At 41.0% G+C, this 15921-nt stretch overlaps 1 protein-coding gene across 1 annotated transcript in view; it reads right to left on the bottom strand.

Annotated features, from left to right (window-relative positions):
- Nucleotides 1–15921, bottom strand: part of MUC6 (mucin 6, oligomeric mucus/gel-forming) — a 56254-nt gene that overhangs the window by 25117 nt on the left and 15216 nt on the right. The window contains exons 4-8 of the mRNA XM_040327737.1: nucleotides 10778–10916; nucleotides 7777–7881; nucleotides 3689–3761; nucleotides 1162–1299; nucleotides 16–180 (exon numbers count right to left, since the gene is read on the bottom strand). Of these exons, the coding sequence (XP_040183671.1) occupies nucleotides 16–180; nucleotides 1162–1299; nucleotides 3689–3761; nucleotides 7777–7881; nucleotides 10778–10916 (620 nt within the window). The remainder of the gene's footprint in view (nucleotides 1–15; nucleotides 181–1161; nucleotides 1300–3688; nucleotides 3762–7776; nucleotides 7882–10777; nucleotides 10917–15921) is intronic.

The following is a 15921-nucleotide window of genomic DNA, read 5'->3' as shown; positions in this document are numbered from 1 at the left end:
TGTGTTTGCACTTACCATTGGATATACTCATGGAACATGGATTGACGTCCATAGTTTGGCCTGCCTTACAGTTTGCAGCTGCTCTCCAAGAGTCAACAAATACTGTCACCGTTCCTTCTATAATTCCAGAGCTGGACATGAAGTCATCCTCGGTTTCACTGTTAAAGTTGCCGCATAAACCTGATACAAATGTGATAAGTTAATAACTGTGTCTCACTGCAAAAAGACATAGCTAAACATAAATATATTTACATATGGTATGTTTTGGGCATAAAAAGCTTGGCATTGGTAGTTTTCAGCATAAATAAATGAAAGTCAAAGATCGTATAAGTGCCTCTAAGTCCCAAACTATCCATTACATGTAAAGTAAAATCAGCCCTTAATTTTTAACCTCCTGCTCATCACTTATCCTATTAATCTAGGCCTTAAAGTGGAGGTTCACCCGGAAATAACATTTTTTAGTCTTAGATTTCTTCTCATTTTGTCTAGGGGAATCGACTAGTTGTTTTAAAATCGAAGCTGTACTTACCGTTGTAGAGAGCGATCTTCTCCGCCGCTTCCGGGTATGGGCTGCAGGACTGGGCGTTCCTATTTTGATTGACAGTCATCCAACAGGCTTCCGACGGTCTCTTCCATCGCGTCGCGATTTTCCAAAAGTAGCTGAACGTCGGTGCGCAGGCGCCGTATAGAGCCGCACCGACGTTCGGCTTCTTTCGGCTACTCGTGACGCGATGGATGCGACCGTCGGAAGCCTGTCGGAAGACTGTCAATCAAGAAGGAATGCCCACTCCCGAAGACCCATACCCGGAAGCGGCGGAGAAGATCGCTCTCTACAACGATAAGTACTGCTCGGATTTTAAAACAACTAGCCGATTCCCCTAGACAAAATGAGCATCAATCTACGGGTAAAACATTTTTTATGGGTGAACTCCCGCTTTAACTTATAACCTTTGCCACTTACTATGTAACCCAACCCCTCAAAACTAAAAAGCTAAACCCAATATCCAAATGTTCGCCCTTAGTTGAGGTAGTTGCTTTACTTCACATCACACCCAGTTCCCCAGAATGTTGGTCTTGTCCCCTTCTACTCTGTGAGCTTTGTAGTACTTACAGTATGAGATGATTTCCAAGACAATCTAATTTCTCCCATTTTTGTATTACCTTTGGTGTTTCCAAAGAAATCTCTGTTCACTTTAATATAAGCACTGAAAACAGGAATTCTCTGCACCACGATTTCCAGACCAAATGTTGTATACAGGATGATAGTTGTGGACGACTGTCTTATGACGAATACATTATCTATAAGAATAGAAAGTATATTTTCTGTAATTATAAAATGTAATGCTAGGATTTCTTTTTAGTGTAGCCAGGTGCTGGACTACAGAAACATGAAGGAGGAGATATTTTCCTATATTCAATTAGTTTACATTCACTTTCTACTCAGATACTGGTGTTATGCTGCACCATTTTCACCACCATGCTGATCTGAATGGCAAGTATCATCTTATGCCTAGTCCTTACTACTAATCACTATGCATGCTAAGTTGTGTTATTTCCTTTGTTAATCCATTTTCATGCTTGTTTTATGTGCCTGTTTTCTTAGACATGGTATTATTACTGGTTACCGGGTATTACCAGGGATCGGCAAGGTGTTCGAACACAGACACTGGTGTCCATGAGCGGTCCTTGCCCAGTGTGCAGGACAGATGAATATGCTGTCTGACAGTCACAGCATCTACTGATCCACCTCCCCCACCGCTGCACGCTGGTTGGTAGGACTGCCAGCATCCTATCAACTAATCAGGTGCTTGCCCTACCCCCAGGCCCTGACCTTCAGAGGAGGAGAACAGAACTTTCCTCCTCTAAACGTGCCCATGCCTGGTCTCAGTGCCCCGGCCCCCAACTTCCTCATGAGTAGTGTATGTGTCCTTTTCCTATAGCTCCACTAGAAGAATCGGATCATAATGTAAGGGGGATCTATGGGGGATCTTACTCCAAAGGGGGATCTATGAGGACCCTGCTCTAAAGGGGGATCTGTGGGGACCTTGGCCTGCTCTAAAGGGAGTATTATGAGGACCCTGCTCTAAAGGGGATCTAAGGGAACCCTGGCCTGCTCTAAAGGAGGATATATGGAGACCCTGCTTTAAAGAGGATCTATGGGGACCCTGCTTTGAAGGGGAATCTATGAGGACCCTGGCCTGCTCTAATGGGGGTTTTATGGGGACCCTGCTCTAAAGGGGGATCTGTGGGGACCCTGCTCTAAAGGGGATCTATGGGGACTCTTCTCTAAAGGGTGATCTATGGGGACCCTTCTCTAAAGGGGATCCATGGCCAGAAAGTAGACAGAGTGTTTTTTTTTGATGGTTTTAATTTTAAATGTACTTTGGTGTCCTTTACTAAAGTCTGTACTTTGGAAAATGTCCGCCACAGCCTTGGTCCGTGGTTATCCCTGGGTATTACTTTTAGTGATTTTCTGTGATATTGCATGCTCTGTACACTCAACCTTGTGTGTCAGAGGGGTTGATGTTCTAGTGGAGGTCCAGGCAAAGAACAGAGGCACATGTTAACCAGCAGCTCCTACCGGGGTAGTGCTGCATTAGTTAATAATTAGGCTTCATTTCCATGGACGTTTTTACAGCCACTTTTCTGAGCGTTTTTTTGCAGCTTAAAAACGGCTCTCCATGTTAGTCTATGGCCTCATGCCCACCATGACGTTTTTGAGCTGTAGTAAGCTGGGCCGTTTTGAACCTGCAAAAAAAAACTAGTACCAGTGCGTTCTGAAGCTCCAGCGTTAGAGTTGTAAAAACGGCAGACGTTAAAAAACGCTATGTATGTAATCGCTGTATGCGATTTAACAACGGGAAAAAAACACGCATGCCCAGAAGCAAGTTATGAGACGAGAGCGCTCGTTCTGGTAAAACTAGCGTTCGTAATGGAGATAGCACATTCGCCATGCTGTAACAGACTGAAAAACATGAAGACTGAAAAGCGCGAATCGTCTCTCACCAAACTTTTACTAACACAAAATCAGCAAAAGCAGCCCAAAGGGTGGCACCAAATGGAACTTACCCTTTATAGTGCCATCGTAAGTGTTGTACATCACTGCGCTTTGCTCGAGCATTTTTTTTTCACGATCGTGTGTATGCAAGGCAGACTTGACAAGAATCACGTCGAGAAAAACTTCGTTTTTTACATGACATTAAAAACGGTTGTGTGTACGTGGCATAAGTACTAAGTACTATCCTAATGACATATCTAAGTGAAAAGTACGTACAGTACATAGGCAAAGTTGATCTCTAATTAAATAGCACTAAGTGCAAAACAAAATGCTTTGATTTTGTGTAACGAGGGGCAGGGTTTAATCATAGGTCTTCACTGCTGACTCCTACATCCAGAACAGCCATAGGTGGCTTTTCATCAGAGCAACTGCTGTCACCCACCTAACTGAATTCTCTTTACGTTCTTGTGCAGAATCCATTAGAGTGGGTAGGACAAAAATATTTGTATCACATGCTCTATTTTGAGAGGAGCTTATGAAGAATTCTCTTAGGACAATGTTAGCTAGGTTGATGTGCAGAGTTCAGCCTGTTGAAGCTGTTCTTTACTGGATATGTATAAGGAAAGAGCCGTTTATTGTACTCCTTCCAAAGACAGGGCTTTGCTAAATATTCACAATAGTAGCACTTACCCGAAATAAAAGGTAGCTGGGTTATTTGACCATCCACTGTGATTTGATCACTCTTAGACAATGTTATTGCACCCTGTAGTGAAGGAAGTAAAGAGGGATTTAATTATTATTATTTCTTTCTTATTTACTGCAGTGGCATGCAATATAACAACCACCAAATATCTACTCTCTATGTAAAATTACCAAGTAATATATAAAGGCATTCAAAAGAAATAAACTTCGCTCAATGAAAACTTGCATATACAGGGTGGGCCATTTATATGGATACACCAAAAACAAAAGTTAGATTCAAAATGTCCGACTTCAAAATGGCCGCCATGGTCACCACCCATCTTGAAAAGTTTCCGCCCTTACATATACTAATGTGCCACAAACAGGAAGTTAATATCACCAACCATTCCCATTTTATTAAGGTGTATCCATATAAATGGCCCACCCGGTTGGATCCATATAAATGGCCCACCCTGTAGAATATACTGTCAAGTGATTTAAAGTGTAATATCCTTGCAGGATACAGCACCATAAACATTAGTTATGTGTAATGGTGTGTATCCTATTACCACAGATGGCTGTTTCTGTTAAAAAAATCTTGTCCTCAATGCTCCTCTGCCCCCCTCTTCCAGGATCTCCTCCATCCATTCACAGAATGTGATGCATTACGGGAGAGTAGTAATATGAGTTTTGTGAATAGCAGAGAGGGACGTAGTGGCAGTCGAGTGGGGAAACTTTTCTCTGTATCGGCTAGAAGACTCAACACAGCAATAATGATAGGAAAATCTGGATGGTTGCACACCAAACTGAGATCCAAATGCCTTTATTCGCATAAAACCATAAAGAACATGAAGAGCACTACATGTACAAGCAAGGAAGAATGGCACTCAGCACAGCATTTGATGGCTCTGAACAGGTAGCGAGGGGAAGACTTTTATCAGAAGCAGCCACCTAGAGGTAATGGGCTACACACCTTTACACATAACTAATGTTTATGGCGCTCTATGCCAAAAAGATATATACTAAACTTCAACAGCTTTACATTTTCTCAATAAGAATGGTAAAAATAAGCCCAGCAGCAGGCATGTCTTGTACCTTACGGAGCACTAATATGAACATCAACGTATCATTATTGGAAAGCCAAGTAAATATCATTAACAAAACTACCATTAAAGGAGTTGTAAAGGGAGAAAGTTTTTTATCTTAATGCGTTCTATGCATTATGATAAAAAAACCTTCTGTGTGTAGCAGCCCCCCCCCCCCCAAATACCTACCTGAGCCCCTTCTCTCTCCAGTGATTCCCGTGATCCCCTCAGCCATCCAGTACACTCCTCCTGATTGGCTGAGACAGAGCAGCGTGGCCATTGGATCCCGTGGCTGTCAATCAAAGTCAGTCAGCCAATCAGGGGAGAGAGGGGATAGGCCAGGTCAGGGCTCTTTGTCTGAATGGATACACAGAGCTCTGACTCAGGATGGGTGCCCCCTGTAGCAAGCTGCTGGCTTAGGGGGCAATCAAAGGAGGGAGGGGCTAGGAGCAGCAAAGAGGGACCAGAGAAGAGGAGGATCCGGGCTGCTCTGTGCAAAACCAACTGCACAGAGGAGGTAAGTATACCATGTTTGTTATTTAAAAACAAACAAGCCTTTACAATTACTTTAAACAGAAAAAAAGTGTCAGCTTTTTAACCCTTTCCTTGCTAGAGTAATTTTTGCATTTTTTGCAGACATGTTAAAATGTTCATTTAGGCCTGAAGATTAGTATAACCTCACAAATCGTATACATTTTTTGAAAGCGGAGACCCTGGAGAATAAAAATAAAAATACACTAAAGTTAATTTTATTGCACTACCCTTTTTTGGTAAAATATATCAGGTGAGGTTGTGTTGAGTACCAAACATGTCAAGCCTTAAACTGTGTGTGCCTGTGAAATGGTGAAAAACGTCAGTACCCAATATTGCCCACAGGCAAAGCTTTAAAAGCCCATACAAGTCATCAGTTTAGACCTAACTGTGAATGGGCAGCTGTATATTCCTTCTATTAGAAAGCCAACAGTAGGCTAAAGAGATGTGACCAGACTCCTGGCAGCTATAGGTTGAAAATACTTTTGTGGTTACTGAGAAAAGTGGTGCAAAAATGTGATGACGGGAAAAGTTCAGGAGCTTACAGTATTCAGGATACAGCTTTGTGCTGCCAAATCTGGTAAAAGATGATTTATATTTTTTTAATCTGGGCTACAGCCATACCTCCCAACTTTTTGAGATGAGAATGAGGGACACCTATCAGCAAAAGTATGCAGGCATAGGACACACCCCTTGTCACACCCCCTTAAATGAGAATTGTACAAAAAACAAGATTAGTTAAACCCACAAGTGCTTTTTTTTATCTTTATATTCCTTTATATTGACTTTTGGAATTTACAAATGCAACAATTTAGAAATCAGGTGAAAGGCTTAGCGCTGGAAAACACTTTTTGATAGATAAATAGTGCATTTTATATACATATATATAGATCAGACCAAAATGAGGGACAAATGAGGAGGGAAGAGGGACAGAAGGACATTGCTCCAAATCTGCGACAGTCCCTTACAATCAGGGACAGTTGGGAGCTATGGCTACAGCACTTTGCACTGCCTACAGAACATTATCTAAAGGCCATGTATGATCTAAGTTTAAGCAGATCCAAGTTCCAGTCATGTGGTGCAAAAGCCTCATAAAGTAAAAAAAAAAAAACTTTCTTTACTTTCCTTAAAGTGAGCCAAAACATCCTTAATATACCCCCCCCCCCCTCAAGCACTGCAGCCTTTACTGGGATTATTTTAGCAATTGAAGCAGTGCTGTCACTCCAGAAAGCAGTGGGCGGGACTAGACGTGGCCAGGTAATAACTGACAGGCTGCAGACTTGTGAATTAGCAGTGACAAAGCTGGTAGCCACACTCCCAGCAACTTCTTCTAATCCCACTGTAGTGCGAGTAGACACTGCCTACATGAGTGTGATAACCCTGTGATGGTGTGATGTCACACCATCACAGGAAACTGCATTAGGTGGATTTCATTGGCAGGATCAACAGGTATTTGTAGGACATTGCATGGAGACTAAAGCCCTGTACACACGATCAGTCCATCCAATGAGAACGGACTGAAGGACCGTTTCATCGGTTCACTGATGAAGCTGACTGATGGTCTGATGTGCCTACACACCATAGGTTAAAGAAGCGTTCGGTTCAGAACGCGGTGATGTAAAACACAACGATGTGCTGAAAAAAACTAAGTTCAATGCTTCCAAGCATGCGTCGACTCGACTCCGAGCACGCGTGGACCTTTAACCGATGCTTTTGCATACTAACCATCGGTTTTGACCGATCGGTTAGGCATCCATCGGTTCAATTTTAAAGCAAGTTCTAAATTTTTGGACCGAAGGATAACGGACCGATGGGGCCCACACACCATCGGTTTGGACTGATGAAAAGGACCTTCAGTCCGTTTCCATCAGTTTTGACTGACCGTGTGTACAAGGCCTAAGAGAAAACTGTAACTTTTGCAATTAATGGCCATAGTTCTACTTCATCATTTTATCATTGTTTAAAGTTTTGAGCAGGGGGAGGCCTGGCTGCATTTGACACTCCTAACTAATTGAATAAGACCTCTGAGCAGGGCTTTTTTTCAGGGGGAACTTGGGGGAACTCAGTTCCACCACCTTTGGCTCAGACCCTTTTTTTGCCTGCTCACCACAATCACTTGTAAACACAGAAGTCTGGTTTCTGTGTTTACAAGTGACAGCTCTGCACTCTGTGTGTAACCCCCCCTGAACTCTGCACTCTGTATGTAATGCAATTCTGGTATTTAATGCCCCTTTAATACCCTTCTACTGTTTGTGAAATCTGAACGGGGTCGTGGTTGAGTTCCTGCACCTATTTTCTGAGAAAAAAAGCTCTGCCTCTGAGTGATATGAACTTTTGGACCAGACGCTCCTCAATACCCACCATTTCAACATCAAAGAATGTAGACCTAGTAGAAATATCTATTTCTATACCACCAACATATTTGATTGTAGATTTTAATGGCATATACAACTATAGATTTTAATGGCTGAAGAAACTCACATTTGATGTTAAGTAGATAATACTTGTGAAACAGGTTTCTGACGAGCTCACACCGCACTTTTCAAATGTTCCCATTATGGTGCCACCTTCAGGGAAATTGGGGCTCTATGCATGAAAATACACATGAATAAATGTTATTGAAGATACATGTTAAAGTACATATTGGAGTCTTTCTTAAACATATTTCCTATAAGGAAACAAGGCTATCACAAAAATCATGGCTACAGTATAGATTCGTTCTACAAGATAAGTACAATAAATATAGCAAAAATAATGCACACTTGTAGTTAAACCATGTCTTTTGAAAAGCAACGTCACAAAGACAACGTTTTTTTATTTCTACTTTTTCACTTTAATTGAAGTTTATGTTTGTGTTGGTTTTTTCTGCAGTTGTATCTGTTAAAGTGGATGTAAACCCTCTCCTATACCCAGTGAAGTGAACAGCCTCAGATGATACACAGGGAGGAAACAAATCTCCCTACATAAGTTTTACATGTAAATCTGCTGTCTTCAACTTGTATATCCTGTAGAGAGTGCACATCATGTTAGAGATTTTCTCTTCCTGTTCAGCACTTGGCATACAGCCAAGACAGCTGATTGCAGGAAAGGCACTCCCCCCCCCTCCATATAGGTAAAGGAAGGAAAGAAAGAATATGCAGAGCTGTGCTGTGACAAGACAAGACAAGCTCTATGCTAATTTAAAAACATCCCACAACACAAATTTCAGGCTGGTTTTATCTCAGTTGTCTGAGAACTTGTCGTAAGTTACAGTGGGGATCGAAAGTTTGGGCACCCCAGGTAAAAAAATGTATTAATGTGCATAACGAAGCCAAGGAAAGATGGAAAAATCTCCAAAAGGCATCAAATTACAGATTAGACATTCTTATAATATGTCAAAAAAAGTTAGATTTTATTTCCATCATTTACACTTTCAAAATTACAGAAAACAAAAAAATGGTGTCTGCAAAAGTTTGGGCACCCTTTTTACCTGGGGTGCCCAAACTTTCGATCCCCACTGTATCATGCTGATAACAGAGCAATGAAACAGCAGAAAGACAGGACTTAGCGCTTAGGAGAGAGATAAAAAACTATACATATACGTGCCCAGGTTAAATTTCATGAATTGGGTTTACATCCACTTTTTTGTGACTTAGGCCTCGTACACATGACCGTTTTCCTCGACAAAATCCGTCAAGAAACTTGGTGGCAGAGCTTTTTTGCCGAGGAAAACGGTCGTGTGTATGTTTTTCGTCGAGAAAACTGTTGTGTTCTCGACGAGAAAAAAAGAGAACAAGTTCTCTTTTTTCTCGTCGGGAGTCTCAATTTCCTCGTCATGTTTCTCGTCGGGCTGGTTTACAACGAGAAACACGTTCGTGTGTATGCTTAGAGACCCGCGCATGCTCAGAATAAAGTATGAGACGGGAGCACACCTTCGGTAAAAGTAGCGTTCGTAATGGAGATATCACATTTGTCACGCTGTAACAGACTGAAAAGCGCGAATCGTCTCTTACCAAACTTTTACTTAACACGCTTAGCAAAAGTAGGCCCAAGGGTTGTGCCAGTGGAATGGAACTTCCCCTTTATAGTGCTGTTGTACGTGTTGTACGTCACCGCGTTTGAGAACGACGAGATTTTGTCTTGACAGTGTGTACGCAAAGAAAGCTTGACAAGATTTTCGACAAGCCTGACAAGGAACTCGTCGAGGAAAACAATGTTTCTTTTACGACGAGTTTCTCGGTTGTGTGTACGAAGCCTCAAATGATAAAACTGAAGAAAAATTGGATCTCCCTAATGACACACCTAAAAACGTCAGGACAAGGCTTTTTAATGAACTCATTGCCAACATTTCTAGACATGCTCAGACACTAATATTATATATGTTTTTAGCAGCAAAAATGACAATTGCTAAAGCATGAAAAAATCCAGTTGTCCATATAGCCACCATCAAAAATAAACTCTCTTGGATTTTGCTCCAGGAAAAGCTGGCCAGCATTCTTCAGGACAAGAAAACAAGATTTAAAAAGATCTGGAAGCCTTGGCTGCGATATTTGAAATCTACAGGCTAACAAGGTAATGGCGACAAAGCATTGGGATCCCACGTGGGAGAAGAAATCTATTGATCCATTCTTGTACCTTCTCTTACTCACCCTACTTATTTATTTTTCTCTTTATTTCCTCTCTTTTTTACTGTTGATTGTTGTATCCTTACATGTGGTTTGAATGATAGATCATTGTTTTCTTTTTTTTTATGTTTGATTATGCACACCACTGAAAATCATCTGAGCTTTTCCACACAGACTTTGGGAAATGCTTGGATCATGCTTTATGCCAATTCATTGATTAGGAAATTGGGCTTTAGGTGTTTTATGTTAAATACATATTTTGTTTCTATGCTTTTGGGCAACATATTCTGTAAACCTGAGCTCATTAATTCCTTCATTTAATTTTTGATTCGAAGGTCTGTAATCATTTAGGCCTCTTTCAGACAGCACGGACACCAAGTGGATACGCCTGCCCAACTGGGAATCTGTCTGCTGTTCTTTATGGGGCGGTCAGATGGAAACAAACTGCCTGTCCATTTCCATCTGACTGTCATCCAATCCAATCCAATCCCCCAGATGGATGGGGAACATATCCCTATCCATCTGTTTTTAGCAGACCAGATTGGATGCCGCCGGGCGTCAGCGAACATGTGTCTGGGTGTCAGTGGACATCCACCGCCTCATAGAGAACAATGGGATGTCCGATCGGGTCCACCTGAAAAATGGACCTGATCGGCTTGCTGGTGTGAGAAGGGCCTTATGCGGTAAAACAATAAATATATTACAAAAGAAAATATTGATCTCTCATAAACTCTATGATAATCTTAAAGATATAGGCCACTTTGCATTGGACAAAGCCTAAAGTATGATGCCTGTTCAATTGAGTCTTAGCACAAGGAAAATCAATGTATAAAACATGGAAGGAAAATATATATTTTTTATTTTACTAATAGTCTTACCAAGACCAGGACATAAGTACAAATTCCATGAAACCGGTATGAGTTTGTGTCAAAAGTTGTGATCACTGAGCCACCTTCTATAGCACATCTTCCGGGACAAGGAGTGTTTGTGCAGCTCCACTGCCCTGCATTACATTGGCTAGAGAATACAAAAAGCAATGAATTAATGTGCAATTATATTTTATGTATGTTAGTTTAACAAATTGTCATCTAATTAAACTTTTAGTTTATTATTTTTTGTATTAGTTAAATACACTATCCTTGATAAGCCTCCTATACTATAAAATGGTTTGCCAACATAGACATCCTATGACGAAACGAGCAAGGTGGAACTTGGTACAAACCCACGTCACTTCCGGTCTGTGGTTATCCGGTCTGTGGAACGCACGTCGGCCCAGACCTCTTGGACTGTGTTTTTCCATGCAAATCAGGTACATGTTATGCCCGCTTTTAATCTATTTTATTTGATACAATAAAATTCACCCATTCAGATTCATACTATGAGTGCCCGTTTTAATGTCTACATACATGAGGATATCCTACGGTGTGGTGTGCCATGGAGGAGGTGGTTGATCTGGATACTGCAACTAAACCTGACTACATGAGCTGTACCCCTGCAGGGGTATAAGGATCTGGTGAGGCTGGAACTGAAGGGAAGCACGTGTGTCACTTCATTTCCTGCACAGGATTCATGGACAGTGTATACAAGTCACTTTAGATACCTGCACAAGTCACTTTTGGCAATATTGCAATTTGCACTAAAGATTGGACTTTAATTATATATATATATATATATATATATATATATATATATATATATATATATATATATATATACACAAACAGTATATATATTCTTCAATTTATGTAGGTTAAAAGTTTATTTAAATTTTACTTTTATTTTTATGTCCATGTTATTTTTTACATACAGTAAAACCTTGGTTTGAGAGTAACTTGGTTTGAGAGCGTTTTGCAAGATGAGCAAAATGTTTTAATACATTTTGCCTTGATATACAAGCGATGTCTTGATATAAGAGTAGCGTCATGTCACAACTGAGTATAAAAGAGAAGAGAGGAGCCTCTAAGTGCAGCAATATGGTTACATTTAACGAAGGTACAACATTTAGCAACTTATTGCCACACTTAGAGGTGCCTCTCTTCTCTTTTATACCCTGTAAAAAAAATGCTTTGATATACAAGTGCTTTGGATTACAATGTTTCTGGAACAAATTATGCTTGCAATCCAAGGTATTACTGTATTTACATTTGTTATCTTTTATCTTTGTGTCTATATGCACCATCCGGTGTATCATATAATAGGATTGATGGTATTGCACTTTTCAAGTTTTTGAGTTTGGTATTACACTATGCACTTTTAGAGGTTTTAATACCTTGACCACTGGTTCATACAATTTTTTTGTTTTCCATACCATTTTTGGAGAGATTATATATATATATATATATATATATATATATATATATATATATATATATATATATATATATATACCCCTAATAGCACTTACACTTGTGAAGTATTATTCACTTTTGAAGGTTCACTCTTCAGGTGACGGGCAGCGCCACTCACCCCTTTCTTTATTTCACCAGCCCAGCCTATTCCTAAGCGCAGAATCCCACAAATTATATACCTGTGAATGACTGTCCATGTCCACAGCCGATCACTCACAGGTGATCACTGCATAAGCAATTACATGCGAGCAGCCTTGATTAGCTGTGGGAGCGAGCAGGCTTTCATTGCTTTCAATGGGGCTGCCTCAGCTACACCTGAATGTGGCCTAACCAGAGACAAGTACACTAAATTTATGACTTCCATCTAACTTCACTTGCTGCATTCTTGATCCAGGCACATTACAAGTTACTGTTGGCAAGACAGCTAGGCAACCAGTGTTTGCAGAAAGAGGTCGGCACTGGCAGCCCCTATATTTATTTTCCTGATCTGTTGATTGAAAGGTGATGGTGACACTTCTATACATGCCACACGAACCTAACCAATTATTTCCATTCTTTGAAAATATATGAAGACGTGTTTCTGATCTGGTGTAAAAGGAATTGCTTTACATTGCTCAATAGGCAATCATGGGTAATTGACTATGATGGGAACATTTCACAGACAGACGTATTAAGTTTTGAAACCTAATAATAAACATTTATTGGAATTCACATGGTGTTGCCCATAACTCACACTTACCATGTAAATGGGGAGATTAGGAAACTTTTTACAAGTTGTCACAGTAGATTCTGATGTGACACAGATAAGTAGGTTTTTGTGTAATGACCAATTGTGAAATGTACGGATAAGCTGCCACGGTGACTGCTGCTAGACAAAGCGGCAAATTACGCAGCAATTAGAATTATTTGGCCAGCTCTATTTGCCATCTCTTGGTGTGGTCCTTTTATTGTCATTTGCTTATTTGCAGGACAGCTTTTATTTCCCAGCCCAGTGACTCACCTTCATAAAAACTGGTACTGTGTATTATGCTTAAAGGACCAATGCAGCCATATATAGAGCTGTATATTTTTTATATTTCCATACTTTGAAAAATGTATGAACCCCTGCTGATTTACTTTTGCTATTTGCCCTGGAGACTGCTTTCACTGAGACTAATTCCGAGGAAGAATCAACTTTTTTTTTGATCCTAAGGAATTATTATTACTAGTATTGAAATTAGCGTTAAGTAACAACATCAACCCTGAAAAACGCATGCACCTGTGTTGTACATATTCGAGGATCCAAAATATTAAAAATTTTTTTTAATGGGGACACCTGATCCAGTGACAACTATTTAAGAGGAAATTTCTCACAGTTTGGAGAGATTTCCTCTCACTTTCAGTTGTGGGTGTACAGGATAGGAAACAAACAGTCATCTCCCCATTCGGACACAGATGGCAAAAAAAAAAAAAAAAAAACCCAGACCATACTCTATCGAAAGTGGACAAAAAAAGTTTATACCTTAGATACTTTAAACTGAGACCCCATACTATTACAATCTGGAGAATATGGGCCATATTCTCGTAGATTTGAGGCGGGCGTAGCGTAAGCCATTTACACTACGCCGCCCCAACTTACAGGAGCAAGTGCTGTATTCCCCAAACACTTGCTCCGTAGTTTGGGGCGGCGTAGTGTAATTGGCCCGGCGTATCCCCACGTAATTCCAAGGGGGCGGCTTGTATTTAAATTAAGCACGCCCCCGTGCCGTTCGAACTGCACATGCGCCGGGCTTAAAATAGCCCAGTGCGCATGCTCCAGTTCTCAACGGAAAACGTCAATGATGCCGACGTGTGCGTCATTGACGTAAAGTCGTATTCAAGAACGACTTAGTAAAACGACGTACCCGACGGGAACCTAACATGGCATACGTGGGACTGGCGTAAGGTTACCCCTCATATAGCAGGGGTAACCTTACGCTTGCGCAAACGACGTAAGAGACGGTTACGCGACGCAATTTCGTTCAGGAATTGGCGTATCAGGCGTATCAGGCTCATTTGCATAAACAAATGAGACCTGAACGTAAATGCCATCTAGCGGCCGGCGGCGAATTACATTTAGGATCCGACAGTGTAAGTGACTTACACTAGTCGGATCCTAGCCTAAATCCGGCGTATCTTGTTTTGTGAATACAAAACAATGATACGCCGGCGGGAAATTCGATATACGCCGGTGTATCAGTAGATACACCGGCATAACTTGTTTGAGAATATGGCCCTATGTTCATAGGTTTTGGGATTACAACCTTTTTGGGTCACAGGAGAAGAGTCAGTTGACAGGACCGAGCCATGCCAAGTTTAGGAAGGACAGTTCAGGATTGATAATATTTGGGAAGGACAGTTCGGGAAGGACAAGGTCTGACAATATTCAGCTGGGAGCTGAAGTCAGCTGTGCCCATCTTTCCCCAACTTGGTGCTTCATTGAGTGCAGAGCAGGGTGCATGGGTCCCCGTATCACTTTCCATGGCCTCTATGGCTGGTAAAAAATCAAATCAAGTGCAATCTACAGTGTATTTGAGTCTTTTAGACTCCTAGTGTCTCATTAACCACTTCTATTTTGGCACTTCTCTCCTACATGCATAAATCATAATTTTTTTGTTAGAGAATTACTCAGAACCCCCAAACATTATATATGTTTTTTTTAGCAGACACCCTAGGGAATAAAATGCCGGCCATTGCAACTTTTTATCTCGCAGAGTATTTGCGCAATAATTTTTCAAACGCCTTTTTTTGGGGAAAAAAACGGTTTTGTGAATTAAAAAATAACAAAACAGTAAAGTTAGCCCAATTTTTTTGTATAATGTGAAAGATTAAGTTACGCCGAGTAAATAAATACCCAACATGTCACGCTTTAAAATTGCGCACACTCATGGAATGTCGCCAAACGTCAGTACTTAAAAATCTCCATAGGCGTTGCATATTTTTTTTTACAAGTTACAATTTTAGAGTTACAGAGGAGGTCTAGTGCTAGAATTGTTGCTGGCGCTCTAACGCACGCGGCGATACCTCACATGTGTGGTTTGAATGGCGTTTACATATGTGGGCGGCACTTACGTATGTGTTCGCTTCTGAGCGCGAGCTACCGGGGACAGGGGCGTTTAAACATTTTTTTTTTATAATTTTTTATTTATTTTACTCAATTTCTTTTATTTTTACACTTTTTAAAAAAAAAAAAAATTTTGATCACTTTTATTCCTATTACAAGGAATGTAAACATCCCTTGTAATAGGAATGGTTCGTGACAGGTACTCTTTATGGAGAGATGCGGGGTCAATAAGACCCCACATTTCTCCTCCAGGCTGGAAAGCATTAGATCGTGAATTTTTTTTTCACAGATCTAATGCTTTCAGCCGCGATTGCGGCTGTGTTTACATTCCAGGACCCGGGCGTGACGTCATAACATCGCGCCCGGGCCTCCGACGATCATAGAGATGACTGGTGACCATCTGGTCACCAGTCTACTCTATGGTTTCCATCCGACGCCGGCGGATCATTTCTCCGGGTCTCCGATGGCAAAGGAGAGCCCGGAGAAGCACCGAATGGCGGCGGGAGGGGGGGCGTCCCCTCCCGCCACCTATAAGAACGATCAAGCGGCGAAACCACCGCTATGATCATTCTTATGGTGCACAGAATCGCCG

This window comes from Rana temporaria, chromosome 11 (assembly GCF_905171775.1).
Source record: "Rana temporaria chromosome 11, aRanTem1.1, whole genome shotgun sequence".
Taxonomy (NCBI): Eukaryota; Metazoa; Chordata; class Amphibia; order Anura; family Ranidae; genus Rana; species Rana temporaria.
The sequence above is the reverse complement of the archived record's forward strand: the minus strand, read 5'-3'. Positions and strand labels throughout refer to the sequence as shown.